Below are 21931 nucleotides of genomic sequence, written 5' to 3' on the forward strand. Positions count from 1 at the left end.
AAACCAAAACAAAAAAACCAAAACAAAACAAAAACGCTACTTCTCTTCAATATGAATCACTTCGGTCAAAAATAACAAAATAACTAAAAATAAACAATTTGTAATAAAAAACAAAGAAGTATATACATAAGGTGTATTTCCTGTCCTTGGCGTTCACTATGAAAACCCAGAGCTGTGGAGTTCAGAACTGTTTCCAGAACTTTTACCAGCCAATGTTAGAGCCGGGGGGGTGTAGAGGTCAATACCCCTCTACAGAGAGGTGGACTGCAAATACCACTGATCTGAAAGGACGAGGGCCATTATTGCAACGTTCAGCTTGTGGCTGGCTGAGCAGAGGAGGGAGAAGGAAGAGGAGAATGGAGGAGGAAGAGGGCGTGAGGCAGCTGGAGAAACAATGCAGGCTACGACGAATGAACTATAGAAGCATATATATATATATATATATATATATATATATATATATATATATATATATATATATATATATATATATATATATATATATATATATATATATATATATATATATATGTGTGTGTGTGTGTGTGTGTGTGTGTGTGTCCCAAATTCCGCGTCGATTGATGACTGACGTCTGTGGTTTGGACAGCTTTGAGCGTACAGTTGTGGTCCATCCTCCAGTGGGAAAGAACCCCCTCCTTGACATAACGTTCATCTATAAGACTCAAAATGTTTTTGAGGGTTGCGGGTGGGGCATGGTGAACTGGTGCGGCTCTCCGTTTTTTTGCTTTGGAATGGTCCAGTATCCCAGGCCTGTTCCTGCTTCACCAGTGCCTACCGCCCTGGAAGAGGAGGAGTTCCAATGCAGTGCGTGGCCGGTTCCCACTGTAACATCAGGCACATGGGTTGGAGGGCCTCACCACTGGGTTTCAATGCGTTGGGGAGAACCAACTTCCTGGTTACACAGTTATGAAAGAGCTTATGGGTAATGTGCTTTAAGAAGCTGTAGACTGTAGTCTGTTGTTATGAGACCTACAGAATGCAGAAAGAAGAAACAGGTGGGTGACTTTCATCGAATCTTTTTTTATTAAAAGCTTCAGAGTAAAAAAGAAAGAAAGAAAAAGGAAACAAATGCTGCTTGCCAGTGAGTTTTTTTGTTTAGCATTTAATACAAATTAAAAAATAACAATAAAAAAAGTTAGCAGCCATGCTGGTAGTGAAAATTCATGTACAAAGAATATTCCACACTGTAATCCATGTGAGCGTGGCGTTCATCAGAGCCGATTCAGCTACATAAAGCAGCAGCTGACAAACATTTGCAAACACTTACTGATATGTTCCTTCACGAAAGGATTTAAATGCATAAAAAAAATTAGATAAGAGTACAATCAAAGATAAAAGTCTAACAAAAACTGATGATGTAATATTTCCAAATGTCCAAATAAGGACACGTATTTGTGTATGAGGTAAACTTGTTTACACGCCTATTTTATGTATGTGAGATAAAAAAATTTTTAAAATAAAACAGACGCTTATCCAGCAAAATAAAACCGACATTTTGTCTTCACGTTCTGCTGAAATGTAAACTAATGTAAATTTTAGCATTCCATAATGAAAATAATCTTTTCAATCTTGAGATTTTAAACTGGAAACAAGAAAAAAAAGAAGCTCTCTCCCTGATTCCTGGAGTTACCGAATGATCTCATTCTGATCTGTTAGTCTGTGCCTCTGCGCACTGTCAGACACACTGCTCTTGGGTTGGCTGGGAGGGGTTTTGTATTGCCCCCCCCCCCCCAAAAAAAAGAAAAGGAAGAGATCTACAGTGCACGGCTAGTTTAGTGCCCTGGGCACCCAGCTCTGACATCACCCAGACCTACGACATCAATCTGTGAACGAGAGAGAGAGCGAGAGTGAGCGAGAGTGAGCGAGAGACGTACAGACAGAGTGCACGGTATACGCAAACGCATGCAGAGCAAAACTGGACTGAATGGAGGAGATGGTCACAGCAGCTATAACACAGCGGATTAACGACCACATCAGATAATAACAGCTAATGCCAGTACTGAGCCAGATAAGGCTTCGCACTAACATTTCCAACATTTTGAGCATTTAACTGAAACTTTTATCCAAAACTACTTGGAATTCTGACTGAATACAATTAAAGCAATTAAGGAATAACGGCCTTGCTCAGGGGCCCAACAGTGGCAACCTGGAAGTGGTGGGGCTTGAACTGGCAACCTTCCAGTACCTTACTAGTCCAGTACCTTCACCACTGGGCTGCCACTGCCTGTCTACTGCGCTAGCTAACGCTGCATGCTACCATATTAGCCAATACTTGCAATACTCAGCCAGCCGCACAACCTGCAGGACTAAATAAAAACATCCAAGCGGGAAATAAAACAAGGTATTTCACGGTATAGACTGCAGAGTGTGAAGCAATGTCCAGATAACAAGATAATGTACAGGGTACATGGGAGAAAACAAACAAACAAACAAACAACAGAAAAAATGAAAAATGCAGGTATGTGGAAAGAGGATGGACACTAGTCAGAAGCTGAGAGAAAGCAGGGACAGCAAGAAAGAGAAGAGAAACGTCTAAGCAGACAACAGAAACGTGTAAAGAGCAAGAAAAAGAGACAGTGTGTGTGTTTCACCTGCTTGCTTTGAAGGCTTTGAGCTTCTGGACGAAGAAGGTCTCCAGCACCTCTGCGCACTGGTAGAAGGGCGAGTCACTGGGGTTGTAGTAACGACAGTTATCGAAGATTTTGGTCATGTCCGCCACGTACTCCGTCAGCTTGCTGTAGTAACGCTTCAGCAAGCGCTCTTCCATTGTTGATAGGTCTGAAAAAAAAAAAAAGGGGGGGGGGGGGGGGTTAAAACTTTTATTCACTGGGTGGTGTTGCTCCTCATACTCATTTACAGATGAAGATGAAGTTAATGATAATGTCATTTGAATTTTATCCCTGCACGTTTAAATATTCTGCCAGGGAAGAGCGAGAGAGAACCTGCTGAGAGAAGCACCCAAATAAACAGGTCACAGTGACACCTCCCAGACCCTGAATGGTAAAAGAGAAGTCTGTCATCTCAAACTTGCACTCCTCTCTCTCCTCTCCTGCTGTACTTTCTTCCTCCTCATCTCCACATTCATGCTCCGATACCTTCCCTCTCCCCTCAACCATTGTCTGGAATGCCAGAGTCAAGAAACTGTAGCTTGGTCAAGTTTCCGCCCGCCCGCCCACACACACACACACACACACACACACACACACACACACACACACACACACACACACACACACACACACACACACACACACACACACACACACACACACACACACACACACACACACACACACACTTTTGAGCATTTGTTTGGTGCCTCATTCCTGAGTGGGTTCATGTGTTTTCTGCGGGTGATTTGAAGTAAACTGAAGTAAACAAGATGTCTTCCTCTAACTGCTGCTGGCTCAAAATGGATCTGCAAAATCTTTTTTTTTTTTTCCCCCCCACATCTTAAATGAGGAAACTGTTGAGTACACCTTCAAGGTGAGGGAAGCCGTTCTCAGACGGAACATAAGCTCGGGCATCATGGTGCATGCTGGGGGTAACAAATGCACCTCTCACTTACCCATAGGCTCCTTTATCACTCCATAGTAATCAGGGGCGTCGTTGGGGTCCACTGGCTCCAAGAAGGGCCACGCCATTTTATGAGCCTAGATGCAGAGAGAGGTGGGGGGGGAGCACATAACATACTCAACCATATTGGAAGCAGCTGCTTAAACACAGTACAAAAAAAAAATGAACCCCTTTATTTCACAACTGAAGGACACAGGGAGAAGATGGACAAAAATAGAGAAATAGAGTGAGAGTGGGGGGGGGGGGGGGGGGGGTGAAAAGAGAAAACTGAAGTAAGTTCCCCAGCCTGGGAAGTCTTCCAAGGTTCAGGCTTATCAGATGCAGAGAGGAAACAGTACCACATTTGCTTTGTTCCCCTCATCAGAAAAAGAAAGACAGAAAAAACAGAGAGAGAGAGAGAGAGAGAGAGAGAGAGAGAGAGAGAGAGATGAGGGGGCGAGGAAGAAGAAGAAAGAGCAAGAGTAGGAGTGGAGGGAGGGCGAGCCGGGCGCCGGGGGTCGCAGACCTGCAGCGAGCGCAGAATCCTCCGCAAGCCTTCGTAGTCTTTGTCCGTGAGCGGCGTGAGGACCGTCATGGCGTCCTCTGTGGACTGGCACTGCGGGCAGACGTACTCGTCGATGTGCGTGGCCTCGCTCTGCAGGATGCCCACGCAGCGCCCATGGTACCAGTTCTGACAGCGGTCGCAGCCGATGTAGAACCTGCCGCGAGACGAGTGCTGTGACGACAGCCTATCGGGTTGAGCCGAACTATGCACTACGAACTATGCGCTCCCGCAAGCAAAACAAACAGGGATGTTAAACAGATTGACACTGATTTACTGATGCTAGAGATCTTAAAAAGGCTCTCGGAGATGCGTCTTATCAGTGATGTACTAACTAGGCCCCAACAGCCTTCACTGGTTGTCGCGGTTTTCAGATGAAACACTGCTTCAAGCCGCTGACCCCCGACCCCAAAGGCCTTTCCAAAGAGGAGCGTTCCCAGCAGTGCCATCTCGTTGCCGGCTGCCTTGCGCTCAAAGCTTAGCGTGCGTTTTAAAAGAGTGTCGGTGAAAGTCCGGAGGGAGGACGTTTTCCCCTCCCTCTCTCAGGCCCTCGTCTGTCCAGCGGAGCCCCGGCTTCCATAAAACACAGCTACGTTAACCAACCCCCCCACCCACCCGCACACACACACACACACACACACACACACACACACACACACACACACACACACACACACACACTCACTGCGCTTCGTCATATGGAGTCCTGCAGATACAGTACAGCTCCTCCGTGCTGCCCTCCTGCGCCTGCTTGCACTCCGCGCAGATGTAGTCGTCCATCTTCTTGGCTTCCTTCTCCGTGATGCCCACGCACTCGCCGTGGTACCAGTTAGTGCACAGGTCGCAGCCGATGTAGAACCTGTGCCGCACAGAGATGTGCGGCAAAAACGAGGACACGAGAATCAAGTGAGAATGGCGGCTGTTGCCTTCTTAACACATTACATGTTGGCAGTAATTTTAAATACATTTACAATCGCATGTCATCAAAAACAGGATTTTGCTGTTTGGTAAATTGTCCTGCAGGTGACATGCACCAAAAGGTTTTTGAAATAAGCGCTTTGTATTTCTATATGAGCACTGTGAGGCTTCTGGGACACAAACGTGGTATAATGGACAATGAGCCCACCCCACACAGCTCCTGCCAGATATTCGTATCTAGAGGGACTTCCATGTTGATCAGTATGAAGGCATGTGTGCTGCTGGGATCGGAACCCATGACCCTGGGGGTTGCGAATGCCTTGTGCCGTCTGCCCCTCCCCCACCCCACAGGGAGCCCGAGGAGGCCCAGGCGATGTGCTTACTTGGTCTCGTCGTACGGCGTCTTGCAGACACAGTACAGCTTGGTATCCTTCTTGCTCTCATTGCGGGACGTGGTAGAGATCATTTTCTTCTTCTTGGACCTGCTGACAGCGTCATCCTCGTGCTTGCGTTTGTGGGCCATGGGCGTGGCTGCGGCGGCCTGGGCGGCGGCCTGAGCTCTCTCCTTCTCTCGCCGGATCTTCGCCAAGTCCCGCCTCAACTCCTCCTATGGGGTGGAGCAGACATACAGCCATTTGGGGACTTTAAGTGACACCCTGCACCCGCTGGGCTGTGTTCTCCTGGCTCCATGACCTCTCACAATCTCTCACCTGGACCTCCAGCTGCAGCTCCTTGTCCAGCAGCGCTCTCTTGCGCAGGATCTCGGCTTTGAGCTGCTCCTTGTGTTTGTAGAGCAGGGCCGACAGCTTGCTGGCCGCCTGACGGCTGCGTTTCTGCTCCACCGTCTCCTCACGCTTGCGCCTCTTGGCAGCCTGCCGCTCGTCCTTGTCTATCTTGTCCAGGATGAACTTCATCACCTGGTTGCATGCAATCATCCTGCAGAGCGGGGACAGAGACGCAGAGTCAGAGCGGGGACAGAGACGCGGAGTCAGAGCGGGGACAGAGACGCAGTTAGCATGCTTGTAGCAGGTTAGCAGTTAGCATGCTTGTAGCAGGTTAGCAGTTAGCATGCTTGAAGCAGGTTAGCAGTTAGCATGCTTGCAGCAGGTTAGCAGTTAGCATGCTTGTAGCAGGTTAGCAGTTAGCATGCTTGTAGCAGGTTAGCATGGTGTTAGCAGTTAGCATGCTTGTAGCAGGTTAGCATGCTTGTAGCAGGTTAGCATGGTGTTAGCAGTTAGCATGCTTGTAGCAGGTTAGCATGGTGTTAGCAGTTAGCATGCTTGTAGCAGGTTAGCATGGTGTTAGCAGTTAGCATGCTTGTAGCAGGTTAGCATAAGAGCCTTTCATGCCCCTCAGCTGTGTTATCATGTGAACGTTTTTGCTGAAGTACCCCTTTAACTTCTGAACCATATATTTGCAGGGAGAGATCACGAGTGTGTTGGCTATGGGTGTGTTTGTTATTCCATGTCGTGGATGTGTTATGGTGGGGGGGGGGGGGGGGGGGGTGATGGATACTCTTCCACTGGGTCTCTTTACTCAGGCCGCCTGTGGGAAAGGAAGACTGGGGTGGGGGGCGGTTGCGGTAAGATTGGGGGGCGGGGGTTGGGCTAGGCACGGCAGCTGTGGAGGTCAGAGGGCAGTAGTGATTCCCAGAGTGAACAGGACACATACCATGAGTTACAAAGAGATGCAGGCAGAGAGAGAGAGAGCGAGAGAGAGAGAGAGAGAGAGAGAGAGAGAGAGAGAGAGCGCGAGCGAGCGAGCGCGAAGTATGCAACAGGGGTTTAGCCCTGTCTCTCCATGCAGCAGGGGAAAACATGACACACCCAGTGGTCACACGAAGACTACCCATCAGGCCCAGAGCAGGGGAGGTCAGGCTATGGAGAAGAGAAAAGCTGCAGGGAGGAGGGAGTAGTGGCTCCGGTATGGATAGGAGGGTATCGGGGCTGTGGGAGTGAAAGGGGATAAGGGGGGGGGGGGGGGTCACCTCTGGTTTTCTTCTCGCTCTTCAGGTGTCATGGTCTTCTTCTGCTTCAGGTGCTCGATAACAGCATTCTGCTTCATTACCACCTGGAGAACAGACAGAGGTGTGTGTGAAGGAGGGCTCGTGCTGTCTCACTCACACACACACACACACACACAGCATGAGAAACAGAACTGGAATCGTGTTTCAGCCATACGTAGAGAGAAAGTACACAAGCATAACAGAACTAGTCGCACACACACACACACACACACACACACACACACACACACACACACACACACACACACACACACACACACACACACACACACACACACACACACACAGGCGGCAGCTTTCAAAACAAACGCAGTCTCTGTGACGCAGCTCGCCCGGGGGGCCCTCCCCGACCCGTTTCTCCCCAGCCGCCTCCGCTGGCTTGTGTGGGCCCGTGGGGGGGCACTCACCTGTTTCTGGAGCAGGTCGCTCTGGCTGACAGCCTGCTGCTGCTGCTCGCGCTTGGCTTCCTGCTGCTGCCGTTTCTTCTGCTGCTGCTGCTCGCGGAGCTGCTGGATACGCTGCAGCTGCTCCTGCACGCTGGCTGTCTGCAGCGTCACCACGTTCTGGACACGGTGGGCCTGGGTGCCCGGCGCGCCCGCCGCCGCCTGCTGGATCTGGATGGGCAGCTGCAGCTTGACGGGCTGCCCGGCGCCGGTGGTGCCGCCCTGCTGGGCCTGTAGTTGCAGCTGCAGCCCCGGCACGGCGATGATCTGGGCCCCCTGGTGCAGCTGCACCTGGGGCCGCACCTGCGCTGTGGGGCCCGCCTGAGGCTGCTGCTGTTTCAGGGTGACCTGGCCGACTGCGGCTTTGACCTGGAGGGCGGCAGGGGACTGGACGGGCATCTGGGCCTGCGGGTGGGGGGGCAGCTGTGCCTGGGGTGTGGTAGGGGGCGTGCGGGGGGCGAGAGCGCCGGCCTGCACGGGGGCCGCTGCCTGCTGGGCCGGCTGGGCCGGCGACGGGGCAGGCGTCTGGAAGTGGGGTTGCACTTGAGCTGCAGCAGCAGGAAGGAACACGGGGAACACAGGAAGTGCACGTTTACAAACAAGCTCGCCAAACAGGTGGTTGTTTCAAACATCTGTGAAACGATGTCTTTTTTCTTTTTTTTTTAAAGCCAAGAAAATAAATAAATTGTAAAAACGCACACGCATGCACAGCGCAATTGCAGGGCATTGTGGTTAAAGATAGTAGTAAAATTTAGTAGTGAATTGCGATGAAGTACACAAACGTTCCAGAGAAACAGGAAGTTTCGGACAGAAGTCCTTCATCAGCTGTGCATCGTGCTTCTGAACCTTCTGCTTTTGAGAACTCCACAGCTGATGAAGACTTCTGTCCCAAACATGCTGCATCTGTGAAAACCTTGTGTAGTTCACTGCAATTTATATATACACTTATGGACAGCGAGAGAGAGAGAGAGGGTCTAATTTTTGTCTGATGCACATTCTTCATGACACGCACATTTCCGTGACTTCTAAACGCAAACTGCAAAGCTCTCCATCCTCAAACATTTAAGCTGGACACAAGAACATTAACCCTGCACTCTACACTTGTGAATATCACAGCTGGGAAGCCGTTTACACTACAACTGAGAGACCTGGTTACCTCAACATACTGTACACTCAAGATTGTAATGCACTAAACTGTGATCGCTTAAGGTCTACATATTTATTATTTATATACTGTAGTCGGCACTGTAATTCTACCTCTACATATTCTGGATTTAATAGCTATGTCCTTACTATCTTTGTCTTTTTGTCTACTGGCTTTAATTTTTAATAACTGCAGCCTGACTGTTTGGTGTACAAACCTCTACTGATATAATGGCTATAAAACTGAATTGAATGAAAACACTTGGAAGAATTTAACAGGACTCAGGAGGCCAGGTTGTGTGCCTTTGGTACCTGGTGTAGAGGGCGTGGCATTGGAGGTGGGCGTAGGGGCGGGCGTTGCAGGGGTGGGCGTGAACAGGAAGCGCTGCACCTGGCCGTTTGGTAAGGCGGCCTGCATGAGCTGCTGCCCAGGACCTGGGATGACCGTGACTCCATGCGGGATGACCTGGAGCTGACCGGCTGTCTGCCCCTGGCCCTGAACCATGACCGTCAACCCCGGACCTCCGCCCTGCCCGGACACAGCGCCAGAGAGAGAGAGAGAGAGAGAGAGAGAGAGAGAGAGAGAGAGAGAGAGAGAGAGAGAGAAAACGCGGCAGCTGTTACTGCATGGCAGTGCAGTGACACACCCCCCGCCCACGCACACCTACACAGCCTCCACCAACGATGTGGCACATATAGAATTTAAACAGGAAGGAGCACACACCCACCCACGGTCAGCACTAACCTGTTGCCTTTCCACTGCTGTCCCTTGCTGCTTCTGAGACTAAAACAAACAGTAAGATGGAAAGTTAGACCAGAGCCGTCTGCTAGATTACAGACATCCCCGAGTGCTTTCACACACAGCCACTACGGAAAAACCTTCTCACGGACTGCAAGACGGCCACAAAATAGATGGCGCGCGTTGCCGTGGACGACCCGCGGCGGGGAATAGTCTGGGTCCGCCACGGGTCATCCACGCCCAGCCGCTCTGGTGGAAAACACCTGCTCTGGAATGTCACAGGTACCCCGTGCGCTGGTTGCTCATGTCAGTGTTTCCACCATATCTGGTCCAGGAAGTCTGTCATGTCGGCTTTGGTTCCTGGACACTACAACGGGCGACGGTCACCTCTGGGTTAGAGGGACTTTGGAACGCTTCTTTGAAGACAAAATCTTAAAAGCCCTTTTACTAAACGCGCCAGAGGTGGACATGAAGAACGTGTGTTGGGAGTCGTACTGAAACCAAAATGTTTCAGTCTGTTTAATTCCCATTAAAAACTTCTGTCAGGAACGTTACACCGGCTTTGATGAGCAAATTAAACTTGACCTAAAGTTTAAGGAACTCAAGTTTAAACTTAAAAGCCCCGAAGAAAGACCGCCCCCGGCTGGGCTGAAGTCCAGCCCCCTGTACCCGACGGGAGTGTGCATCTCACCTGGGCGCCCTGGGTGAGCTGAGTCAGCTGGGCCAGGGTGAGCTTCACCTGGCCCTGGGCCGCTCTGGGGCCCGGCGGCGTGGCCAGCGCCCCTCCACCGGCCTGGCTGCTGCTCGCAGGACTGCCTGGGGTGGCAGTCTGGCCCCGGATGATCTGGGTCACAACCTGTGCAGCCTGACCTGAGTGGAAACATGTCACACGATGAGACAGTCGACTGAGGGGCGTAAGGATTACGCATTAGGGATTAAAAATAAGGATTACATGCGGCTCAACTGGTTTTTGTTTGTTTTAATTTAAACCTACTTCCTTTTACTGCAGCAAAAATAAAGTCAGCCAGCATTGACGATTAAAGTTTATGGAATGGAACAGAAATTGAAGGTAACAGAGTACCTGAACTGAATTAAACCGAGCCCTTATTACCGTGATCCACGTGCAAGACGCAAGTTCAACCCCCAGATGCAAGACCAGCTGGTTACTTTAATAGGGTCTGGTGTAAGGCTACACTGACCTCGGACCAATCCTTTAGGAAGGGGAGCTTACCTTGCTGAACCACTAGTGGGGTTCGGAGAACGGTTTTCCCCAGAGTGGTCCCTTGTTGGATGGGGGCCCGCAAGACCGTCAACCCTGGTCTAAGCTGCCCCGCGGTCGTGATCACCTACAAGGATAAATGACTTACAACATCAGTGTTTACGTTACTGCAGTAATTCAGGACAATTTTGAGTGTGATGTCTGTGGTGAGGGTTAGAGTGTGTGTATGTAGAAAGTTTAAATCCCGTTTTATTGGAAGGGGGTGGCTGGTTTCATGTATTTATTTATTTTTTTGTATTGCCCTTGTAGTAAAGGATTATGAATGCTGTAGTATCTGTTATGTGATCTTGAAGACTGTCTGCATGTTTGGAGTGTATTAAAGGGGTCTGTGGGTGGGTGTGTGTGGAGAGAACAGATGTCTGATGGTTAACGTTCTAAGCGCAAAACATGCTTAAATAAAAATTCACCTGTTTGGAGAAATTATGTCCATGGGAATGTACATAAATATGTATCTGTGTGTGTGTGTGCATGCACGCGCATGTGCCTGTGTGTGTGTGTCTCTCTGTGTGCACACGCTTTGGTGCGTGCGTGTACCTGTTGTGTGGACGTCCCCTGTGCGTTGGGTCTGATGTTGATGGTTGTGGTCCGGGGCTGCAGTGTGGCAATGGCTTGCTGGTTGCCGGTGGTGCCAGATGGAATGATGCCAACAACCTTCTGCTGCATTCCTGAGACGGAGACATGGGGACAATGTTTACGGAAACGCGGCATGCATGCCTGCCCCCACCACTCCTGCACCCCGCACTCACTGCCGGTCTCAGTGGTTCTTCTCAGTGGTTCTCTAGATATTTTTTTAATGATATGCAGAAGTTTCGAATGCACAGATCCTTCCAGAACAGGAAGTGTCTTCTCATGCACAAGCAGGCCGTGCCGGAGAGCCCGCATTAATGTGGGCGGCACTGCTACAAAAATATTAATCTCCCAAAAATTAATAAACAAACATGTTGATTTGTGCAGCACGAGCAGGTTGATAAGGAGTCGAGGCCTTCTCGAGTCCCTGGGGGCTAATAGCCAAACACAGCCAACTTTGCTGTTTCACCACGGTTACATAAACAGAGAAGGCCCTTAAATAACACTGCATGGCCAGCTGCCCCTGTGCTGCTCTCGGTGACTGGACCGGGCTGGTTCAAATCCAAAATAAGGACCCGATGACAAGCCCCTCTGAATTCTCCACATTTTTTCATAGGCTTTCTAGAACAGTCTGGGGACACACCCCATAATAATCCTGGCGACAAGCTCTGGTGAATCATCCCTCAAGCCAAGACCACCTCTCCACACAGGCAGCCACGACAACCATCCCACTGCGAGACAGCAAAGATTCCATAAATTGGAATCTCGAGTGAATCCAGGAAGGCAAAAGACCTCCTCCACTGAATCTGAAGCCTGCATCTCCTTCCTCAGAAATGAAAATTTACTAGCCACACACACAATTGCAATGGCCACAATTAGCTGGCTTCATCTGTCAGCTGGGTGGCCAGTTGTGCTACTAACCTACAGAGAGTACTCAAACCTGATCCTCCGCTACATGGCTTGCTTCTGTATTTTATTACGTGAGCTTTAGACAAGAACAACCCACTACGGTGTTCTGAAGGGTCATTTCAGGATGTACATCACAGCTCAATGGGTTATTTGTACGCAGGGTCACTTTTAACGTCCTTTGATGGTTGCCACGGTAAACAGTGGCAGAGCAGGTAAACAAGCCTCTTCAAAGAGCCAATGAGATCTAAAGAGGGGCGGAGCAGAGTGCAAGAAACTTATGAATGATTGATGAAGCGGTGCAGCTCGTCCATCTTGATTTTTCAGACGCGCTTGCGGAAGTGTTTCATCTTTTAGCTCCCTACGCGTCCGTCTCAGCTTCCCTAATTGATGAGGAGGAAAAAGTGCAAGCTAACCGGAGAACGTTAAAACCAACAAACAGCTCTCAGGGGTTCAAACCCCAGCTGCGCTCGCTCACTACGGCTTTTTGTACGCTGGCCGGGGAGCGACCACAGGCCATCAGCCCAGCGCCCAGAGCACACCCCAACGCCCCATTTCGGGAGCAGGGATCTGAGGGTGGCGGCCAAGTGGGGTTCACCTCCAGCTGAACATCAAACGGCCGCTCCATAGCTAACCGGAGGTTTGGGGAGGCGTTAAGTGACACTCTTCTGCGACGCGGTGGGGTGGAAAGAGCAGAACTGAGCTCTCTGTGCGGCTGGGGCTGCCCTTGCTGCGCCCGCCGCCCCCGGGGGGAAAATGCGCTTTCATGCCAACTCCGAGGTTTCTGCAGAACAAACAGGGCACCTGAAACGGCCCGGTGGAAAAATACACGCCCGTCTGTTAAAAGCTTGCTTGCTTTCTCGCTTTTTCTCTCTCTCTCACACTCTCTCTCTCTCTCTCTCTCTCTCCCTCTCTCTCTCTCTCTCTCTCTCTCTCCCTGTCCCTCTCTCCCTCTCTCCCTCTCCCTCTCCCTCCCTCAGAGCTCCCTAGCAAAATACATGCAGAGTTTATCAAGTAATTTACAAGTTCCGCTCTAATGAAGCTGCTCTTGTGGCACCTCTTGATCAGTGACTGCGTGTGTGTAGCACATGCTCAGTCATATGTCTGGTGTGCTGTTTTGAGGTTTGCGGACCACAGTCAAGCACTAACCCAAATTCTGAGATATAATCATAATTACCAGAGGAAAGCCAATCTATTGCAAACCAAAGAATGCCATAATTTCTGGATTCCTGCTTTTCCAGTAAACATTACTGGTCATCTAAATCTTTTGAATGTCTCAGACCGCCCAAGATTATTAAAAAAAAACAAAAACATAAAAGACAACTGATTTTGCCTGCAATCTTTGAGTTGGTGATACAAGCACATGGATTTTTTTTTTTTCATTAAGATTGTTTTCCTTTCTAGAGCAGAGCCTTCATCACACTGAATTTGTGATGTACAAACACTGCGAGGGAAAAGTGTGAAAACCGCCGAGAACTCTTGTGGTGAAACGCTGGTGGGATGTGTCATCCTATGTAGACAGTGTGGACAACATCTTTAATACAATTCGGCTGTTATGCTATGAAGAGGACACAGGTGACCTGGGTTAGGTGCGGGGAAAAAAGAACAAAGTGGGAAGAAAACCCTGGAGGGGGAAGAAAAAAAAAAGACCCAACACTGGGAAATATTTTTCTGTCCTTGGTTATGCCACCGTCTGTCTGTCTCTCTCAGACTGCACACTGGTAGGCAATGGGGGTCACAAAAATGCTCCTATTAAGCTCCCTCCACTTGGGCAGGCCTGTTGACTAACAGCCAGAGTCACGGGCAAAGGCGCCGTGGCAACCGGTTAGCATGCGGGAGTGGGGGCCAGAGAGGAGGGTGGGCCCAAAACCCGGGGGCATTGGCCTGTGGACACACACACACACACACCTCCGAGTGTTACCTCCAAACAGCATTTCGAACTGGCAGCATGCGAGTGTGTGAAAATCTCACACCAACACTAAACCAAAACCAACAGCAGCAGCATGGTGGTACAGTTTGGATGTTTGGACCTTGTTTTTAGCTCCTTCGGGCTTTATCTGAAAGCTTCAAACAAGACTTTTTTCAAAGGGAATACGAAACACACTCTATTCTAAAATGTTAACTGTACTGAACCTACTGGTTATACACACTGTGAATATAAACACAGCATTGAGAGTTTCTGAAAGCGCTGGTCATTAACCAAGTTTGCTCAAAAACATGTAATTTTGCATCATGAAACGCATAAGGTGATTCCATTTGGAACAGTACTAGTTTCTGCCTCCATGTTGGCACATGCCAATAACAGTCAGTAGCCCTGGGTAATCAGAAATCCTCCCCAACAGTGAGCGGATGTGTAAAATGTTTAACCGGTAGTAGTCAGCAGTGTTCCGGAAGGGTCCGGAGCTTTCGATAATGGTTACTGGCCACAATTAGGCATCTAGATGGCAGTAGTTGTCTATAGCTGTCGGGAAAGGTCAGCTGAGATTAGTAGCTAACAATCAGTCAAGGATCAACTACGGGGTGAGGAGTACGTGTGATGACCCACAAAAAGTGTGGGACATTGTCAGTAAGGGTCAGCAGTAGTTCTCGGGTCTGGAAGGCCCTACTAAACTCATGGGAAAAATTTGAGTAAATGACAGTAAAATTCCAGCTTTTGTGGATTTTAGAAAACAAATGATACAGTTGAAGGAATTTATTAAATAGCACTTAACTATGCTATCTAGCTACATAGCTAAGATAGTAGCCAATAATTATAGCAGTAATAATTTTTTCCCCTTCAGCATTAATAAATTTTAATTAAAACTGTTCATGGGAAAAGGCAGATTTCATAGTCTGTGACATGATTTTTCATGAGTAGTGCCCTAGCCGTCAGTAGGGGTCAATAGTGGGCCAACAGCGTGCAGTCAGGTTCAGCAGTAATCAATGAGGAAGCGTAGCATTCAGTAAAGGTCAGCAGGGGTCAGTAAAGGTCCGTGAAGGGTCAGCAGTTGCTGGTAAGTGTGTGCAACTGTCAGTAAGGGCTAGTCATGGTCAGCAAGGGTCTACGTCTGTCAGTAGGCGTCTGCAGCGGTACCTCCTTGCGTGGTGGGTACGCTGAGCGTCACGATCTTGCTGCTGGCGGGCAGAGGGAGTTTGGCCGCCACGACTTTGCCAGCCACGGACACGGGACTGCCCGAGATCTGGAACGTCTGGCCCGTCGTCGTGGAGACAGAGGTGACAGTACTGCTGGAGACTGAGAGCACCGAGAGGTTGTTCATATATTTTTTTAATATATATGTGTGGATTTTAAAAAACCTTTAAAAGTAGTAATGGAGCATAGATGAGCGGGAAAAACAGATGGAGTGGGTGGCAGCAAACAAAGGCCCATATTTGACAAATCATTAACTGTGTTTCACGGCTAATTACAACGGATGATTGAATAAAGCTCTGAAGGCCCGTGGGCATCAGAAGCAGGCCACACTGCCGGGTAGGTCACGCTCCCTCCACACAACACATGCTGGGCCGTGCTGTCCAAACGCAAGGCAAGCCGCCAATCAACCGCCAGCTAGCCGACGGTCAGCCAACGGACAGCCAGAGTTGCTTACACTGAGTCTGCACTCGGCCAACCAGAGCATGCAGGACCTCATGCGGACCATGTCACAACCCACCCACCCACCCAGCCCCTCCCCAGGCTGGACGGTTCAGGCAGGCACGGCCTCCGTGGGCTTGGCTGGCCTCGGTGCTTTAAGAACAAGACCTGTCGTTTAAAAGTGAGATCAAAGCGAGTGGAAATAAACAAAAGATCCCAAATGACAACGTGCAAAGATAAAAGGGAGAGAGAGCGCGTATGGGTAAACGTCACACAGGTGGAGCAGCACTTTGGATGAGGTGGTGTGTTTCTAACAGGAAACGGCGTGCACGTGACAGAGGGAGAGGCGATGTGGAGACGTAGCTAGAACACACAGTCTGGGGTTTCCCTCACCTTGGCCTTGGCCTTTGACCCAAGTGGCAAACGTCTGCTGGAAGTTCTTGTTTTGCTGGAATGTGACAGGTGTGCCCATCTTGGTGGCCAGTACCACTTTGGTTCCAGGGGTGACCTGGCTGGTGAGGGACCCTACCATCACTTTGGGAGTGCTGGGGGTAGCAGGGCTACTAGAGGGAGTGGCTGCTGTTCCGGACGCTTGCTTTTGGTCTACACGCTTCTAAAATAACAGACGGTACCAATCAACATGCTGACTAATGTGACAGGAAATACTATGATAATTTGCCTAACTATGATTAATGTACAATAAGCTTTCCATTAAATATTGTAAAAAAAAAAAAAAAAAAAAAAAAAAAAAAAAAAAGCTCAAATAATATACAAATCAGATTTACATAAAAATCTATTTAATAACTTTTAAAGAAAACAACCCTGCCAAAATTATTATTAGCCAGAACTGACTTTGAGAACTGAATTGAAAATAGGACCCAAATCTAAAACAGGATCGGAAGTGGATTAGCTTGTAGCTCCACGGCTTTCCTCCATGCACCAACCTTGGCCTGCTCCGCAGCCTGGGCTTTCTCCTTCTCCGCCCTGGACCCGACAGAGAGAAACCAAGTGGCGTTAACCAACCACAGCCCCAGAACCCTCCACACGTCCCTCCGCACCCGTAACGGGCACATTAGGCGAGGTCGGAGAAATAGCTATGGTAAATCCTCATGATGAGGTTATGTTACTGAGAAGCTCTGCCTTATGTGCCCCAATGCCTGTCGTGTGTGTGTGTGTGTGTGTGTGTGTGTGTGTGTGTGTGTGTGTGTGTGTGTGTGTGTGTGTGTGTGTATCTTTTGGTGGCCACCCCCATACCGCTCCGAGAAGGCTCGGATCTCCCACAGGTCGAGCTCCTCCTCGGGCACCCAGGTCTCGATGATGATGGGGCCAGTCTGCTTGGTGGGCTCAGGCCTCTTGGGTCTCAGGGCACTGGAGCGAAGCCCCTTCCTCTGTGGCGTCGGCGTCTCTGCAGCAGACGGAACCACAGGTTACAGCCCCCACCGAACCAGCTTTCGTCAAGAAGTCTTCCCCACCCCCCGCTAAACGTATCGCATTTCCTGATGAACTACAAACACTGGAATCTACCTGGCAGCTCGAGTAAAATTCGAAAATGGACTTCTGATTTCTGAACCTGAACTGCACAGCCACGGTATACGGAAACGTCTCCCTTGCTGGCTAGGGACAAGAACACCATATTTGCGGAAGAATGTACTCTCACCTTTAGGCTCCTCTGGTATCCCGATCGGACAGATGATCTTCCGTATGCAGTATTCCGACCGGATCCCATATGGGCCGACATCTCTGCGCTTGATGATCTCTGTGGTGGTGATGTCCGTGTCTGACGTTTCTGGATCACACACACACACGGCTCAAAACTAGGACAGCACATGCCAGACTCCATTACTTGTATATTTGTGGGAGATGTTAAGGTGGAAAAACCTGGGCCTTTTGGGACAGGGAAGTGCTACCCACTGTCTGTTTATGGGATTAAAACCACTGACCCAAGACAGCGGCAGCTCAGTGCTGCCCCCGGTGGCGAGGCCCATTTACCAGTGCGAGTCGTCCCAGCGTTGGAGGACGGTTTCACGGCCATGTCATCCCAGCGCAGGCATGCCCAGAGCAGGCGCAGCATCAGACTCACCCCTGCTAACGACTTGACGGTCTGGAGACGATATCTGGATTTCCAACCACACACACACACACACACACGCCATTACAACCGACCCAACGTGACACCGTTACCTTAACCTTATCTAATGACAAAGAAAAGAAGATTGCAGGTCTCTCATGCAAATTTTCTGGCTCCAACTGGTTTTCATTATGGTTTTGGCGTCGGCATCAATAAAACAATAAATTAAGCGCAACAGATAACAATGGCCAAAAAATATTCAGTAATTTCAGGATTTGCTCTGCAGAAAGACTTTTGCCATTGTCCTAAGCTAAGCAAGCCCCTAATGGCATGTTTGTTTGTTTTGGAGAATTTAACATGCTGAACTAATGCTCTGAAACAGAACAAATAAGGAAAGAAGCATCTCGTTTTTCCCTCTAGCATTCCCTTTGAAGGGCAGGGGGAAAAAAAAGTGTCTCCAGTGGTTATGGCAGCACCGTCTCATTCTGCCGGGTAAGTTAAGATGAGTAACGTCTTGAGCGCACAGCCTATAAAAATAATTTAACGTTTCCTCTCTTGGGCCACTGGAGTCATGGTACAAACACAGAAAGGGACACAGAACGGGTCCCGACGGAATAACATGCACTCGGGACTGCTTCCTTGCGTTTGAAGGTTTTGAGTCTTTATTGTAGAGGGTACGGGAGAGGAACGTGTTGTCTGTTACTGCACTTATGAGAGCCCGTCTGAGAGCTCATGCTCACTACTTCTTCTAGGTATCAACATCGATTCCTGCGTTTCAGCAGTATTCTGGTTCAAGGGTGTCTTGAACTCTGCTGTACCGGCTAGGACACGTTCTCCGAGTGGATGACAAAGTGCTTTTATGAGTCGCTCTGGATAAGAGCGTCTGTGAAAATGTAGAACGTAAATAAAAGTGGTGAGTGAGCATTGTTTTAAAAGGATAAAACACTAAGCCATCACCTGTGTCCCTGGTAGATCTACCTACCCGCAGAGGTTAGGTCAAGTCCGCACTCAACTAATCGTGTTAATCAATGACTCCTCAACATGCCTGCCTGACTGGATGAGGTGTTGGGTGCAAGTAGGACCTGGATACTGGAAAAATGTAGAGGACCAGGGTTGGCCATCACTAGACTAGAGGTTAATTAGACTGACTGTAGATCAAATGGCTGACCATAGAGCAAAAAAACATGGTGCAAGGAAACTGACCAAAGTTTGTCCAACGTGAACGCTGACTAACTGACCTCCATGTGATGCCGAAAGTGGGTCTCGGGGAGGGGTACGGCCAGATGTCGGTGGCAGGCTTGGCGTTGTAGCTGAACACGGGAACCTCCCTGAAGCCCCCATTGCGTGCTAGTTTCTTCAGCTCGTCGCTGGGCAACACGAAGATGCTCTTCCTGCAGCTCTTGGTGGTGAACTTGCGGTAGGACGGCAGCGCCGTACCCGAGCGCGTCTTCTTGGCCCGGGCGAACTTCAGCAGCTGCACGCGCTCTCGGGTGGCGGTCACAGAGACCGGCAGCGCCATGCCGTTTGTGGACGAGGGCGCGACGGCGGTCTTCGTCTCCACGGCGACAGTCCGTTCCGTTTGACCCCGAGGGGCTGGGGAGGCCACGCATGTCGCGGTGCTTTTGGTCGTGGTGGTCCGGGATTCCGTCCAGGACTCGGTACAGGCCGTGGTGCTGGGGGTCACGACCGGCTCGACTGGCGTGGCTGAAGCGCTGTTGCAGTTTCCCTCTGCGAAGTCGCTGCCGAGGCTCAGGTCCTCCGCCGACGGCACGGGAGACGGTACCGCCGTCCTGCCGTCCCCTCCCACGGCCCCGCCCAGCCTGGCCTCCATGCTGTCCTGGTCTTTGCTGTCCAGTGCAGGCACTGCTTTAGGTATGGTTGGCGAGGACAAGGCCAGCTCCTCCACTGTGTCCCCCAGACGGGGGACCTTCTGAGGGGGAAGATAATCCAGGTTTTCCCCCGCAACTCCCGCAATGTTTGTCCTTTCCGGGTCCCCGCCCAGAACAGTGCTTCCGTTCAGTAAGGGCTTCAGAGCGTCCTTCAGCGAGAGCGCCTTCCCATCATCCTCCACGGCCCTTTCATTCATCTTACTTACCATGCTGTGGGTCAGACCCAAGGAGCTCTCCTTGATGACGGGTACCGCGATGGAAACTGGCTCTTGCCCGTTTATTTGAAAGGAAAGAGCCGGTTTTGGCGTCGGTTCCAAAGCTGCGTCGTCCTCACCTGCCTCCCTCTTCCCCTCCTCTTCCCTGTACTCACCCCCACTTTCTCCAAATGACGTGACATTATTCACTTGTGCTGGTGTACTTAGACTGGTTTGTTGGTTGCCTACGCTAATGATTTTTCGCTCGCTACTGCCCCCGCTGGAAGGGAGGGCAGCATTCCCCCCCTGCAGGCTTAGGCTGCTGGTGTCCGCGGTAGCACGTTGCTTATCAGTGTCCCCTGAGAAAGGAGGCGCAGTTGCTTGGAGCTTGGCCTCAGTGCCGTGCTGCGCCAGATTACTCCCTCCGGCGGGTCCCGCCTGTCCCACACACTCACCTGCGGACCCACCTGTCCTTTGGTGCGACTTGGTATCCGCACCCTGACCGACGGTCGGGCTCTGGGCGGGACGCGCAAGCTCCTTGGGTGAGCCGGCAGGCTTCGCGACCTCGGCTCGTGTGGGGATCGCCGTGGCCTGTGGCTCCATTTTGACCTCGAGCCTCTGGATTACGACCTTGGGGTTGGACACGAAGGCCAGCTTGCGGCGTTCGGCGCGCTGCTTCTCCTCGATGGCGTGCTGCTTGACTCGACGCTCCAGGAGCCCGTCCAGCTTGGAGGCCTTGACTTTCTTATAGGCCGTCCGCAACAGGAAGCCCTCGCTCACGTTGACCACGCTGTAGTTGAAGGGGCGTTGCCCTGGAGATGGCGGTCTGGCGGTTTCTTCTTCTTGCTTGATGGGGTCGCCATCTGAAGATACAAAGATCCAGGACCCAAGAATAATTAATATATCACAATCACTCAGTGCCAACAGAATAATTATATATTAATTATTCTGTTGGTACAGAGTGATTGTGATATATATTATCACAATCACTCTGTACCAACAGAATGCGTTTCGGACCAATTAAAAATAGTTCCGGGCATTTCCCATGTACACTCAAAGTTAAACAACACATGTAATCCAAGTTCCGGCAATTCCCTATGGCTACAAATGCAACTGAACAGCCAACAATGACAACTGTACAGTCTTCAACAAATATAATAATTAAAAGTCATTTCTTACAGTTTAAATAGTTTAACGTTAACAAGGATGGAAAAAAAAAGGAGGTGGGGTGCAGATTCACGTGAAAAGCTGACACCTTTTCCAGCATCCGGCTGAGAGTCTTCTGCTTCAGTCTCCATCTCCTCCTCCTCTTCCTCCTTCTTGCTCTCATCCTCATCCTCCTTGCTGTCCTTTCCCTGCTCTGCTGGGTCACTCTTGGCCAGTTCAAGACACGCAACACTTTTTGCTTTGTTCAGATCGACAGGTTTGCCACTCTTGGCAGCTAATAACAAACAAACAAACGTTAAAATAAAAGCATTTACACTGACGAAAGAATTATGAACAAACTGAAGTGTGAACCACCCCCCGCCCCACACACACATTTACTGACTGACTGGGAAAGCTGAGAACAGACTGAATGGATAGCCACCTTCTGGCTCTTTGCGGTAGTTGGGGTTGGTATTGCCAGGTAGCCTGGGCACAAAGCGATGGACGTGGGTCTTACTGATCCAGCTCCACCCACCATATCCAGTCACCCTGTACTCCTCCCCCTTCTGCTTCCAAACCTGCACAACAAACATTTAATGTCTCATTACGCACACGCACGAACAAACGCTCGCGCACCTCGGTACGTGGTAAAAGCAGGGCGGACAACCAAGTAAGGTAGGAACCTGATGCCACAGTACTGTGGGTTTGGAATAGCTCTCGTTAGCCTGCAGTGGCCTTGGTAATACTGGTCTACTATGTGGTTATACTATTGGTGGAATAGTCCGAACTGATCAATATTATTATGCTGTACACACTCGTGTTGGTGATGGTGTTGACAAAATACCACGCACGCACCTGAGAGAAATGAAAATGGTTTTAATTAAGGCTGGAAAAGGGAGACTGAACA

The 21931-nt window shown here is 49.9% G+C and overlaps 1 protein-coding gene across 4 annotated transcripts in view; it reads right to left on the minus strand.

The window, feature by feature from the left end:
- Positions 1–872: 872 nt before the first annotated feature.
- Positions 873–21931, minus strand: part of LOC113583255 (nucleosome-remodeling factor subunit BPTF-like) — a 32681-nt gene continuing 11622 nt past the window's right edge. For 3 of the 4 annotated variants that reach the window (XM_035528757.1, XM_035528763.1, XM_035528753.1), the window contains 23 exons: positions 21467–21602; positions 21134–21319; positions 19034–20741; positions 17717–17841; positions 17385–17513; positions 16982–17132; positions 16672–16711; positions 16121–16340; positions 15233–15391; positions 11221–11351; positions 10639–10753; positions 10099–10277; positions 9414–9452; positions 8981–9197; positions 7490–8073; positions 7044–7126; positions 5767–5992; positions 5440–5663; positions 4824–4997; positions 4103–4295; positions 3590–3674; positions 2613–2799; positions 873–990 (listed from right to left, as the gene is read on the minus strand). In XM_035528757.1, the coding sequence (XP_035384650.1) occupies positions 954–990; positions 2613–2799; positions 3590–3674; positions 4103–4295; positions 4824–4997; positions 5440–5663; positions 5767–5992; positions 7044–7126; positions 7490–8073; positions 8981–9197; positions 9414–9452; positions 10099–10277; positions 10639–10753; positions 11221–11351; positions 15233–15391; positions 16121–16340; positions 16672–16711; positions 16982–17132; positions 17385–17513; positions 17717–17841; positions 19034–20741; positions 21134–21319; positions 21467–21602 (5328 nt within the window). In that variant the 3' untranslated portion in view covers positions 873–953. The remainder of the gene's footprint in view (positions 991–2612; positions 2800–3589; positions 3675–4102; positions 4296–4823; positions 4998–5439; positions 5664–5766; positions 5993–7043; positions 7127–7489; positions 8074–8980; positions 9198–9413; positions 9453–10098; positions 10278–10638; positions 10754–11220; positions 11352–15232; positions 15392–16120; positions 16341–16671; positions 16712–16981; positions 17133–17384; positions 17514–17716; positions 17842–19033; positions 20742–21133; positions 21320–21466; positions 21603–21931) is intronic. The other variant, XM_035528761.1, reaches the window with a different exon arrangement.

The sequence above is a fragment of the Electrophorus electricus genome, chromosome 1 (genome assembly GCF_013358815.1).
Source record: "Electrophorus electricus isolate fEleEle1 chromosome 1, fEleEle1.pri, whole genome shotgun sequence".
In the NCBI taxonomy this organism is placed as follows: domain Eukaryota; kingdom Metazoa; phylum Chordata; class Actinopteri; order Gymnotiformes; family Gymnotidae; genus Electrophorus; species Electrophorus electricus.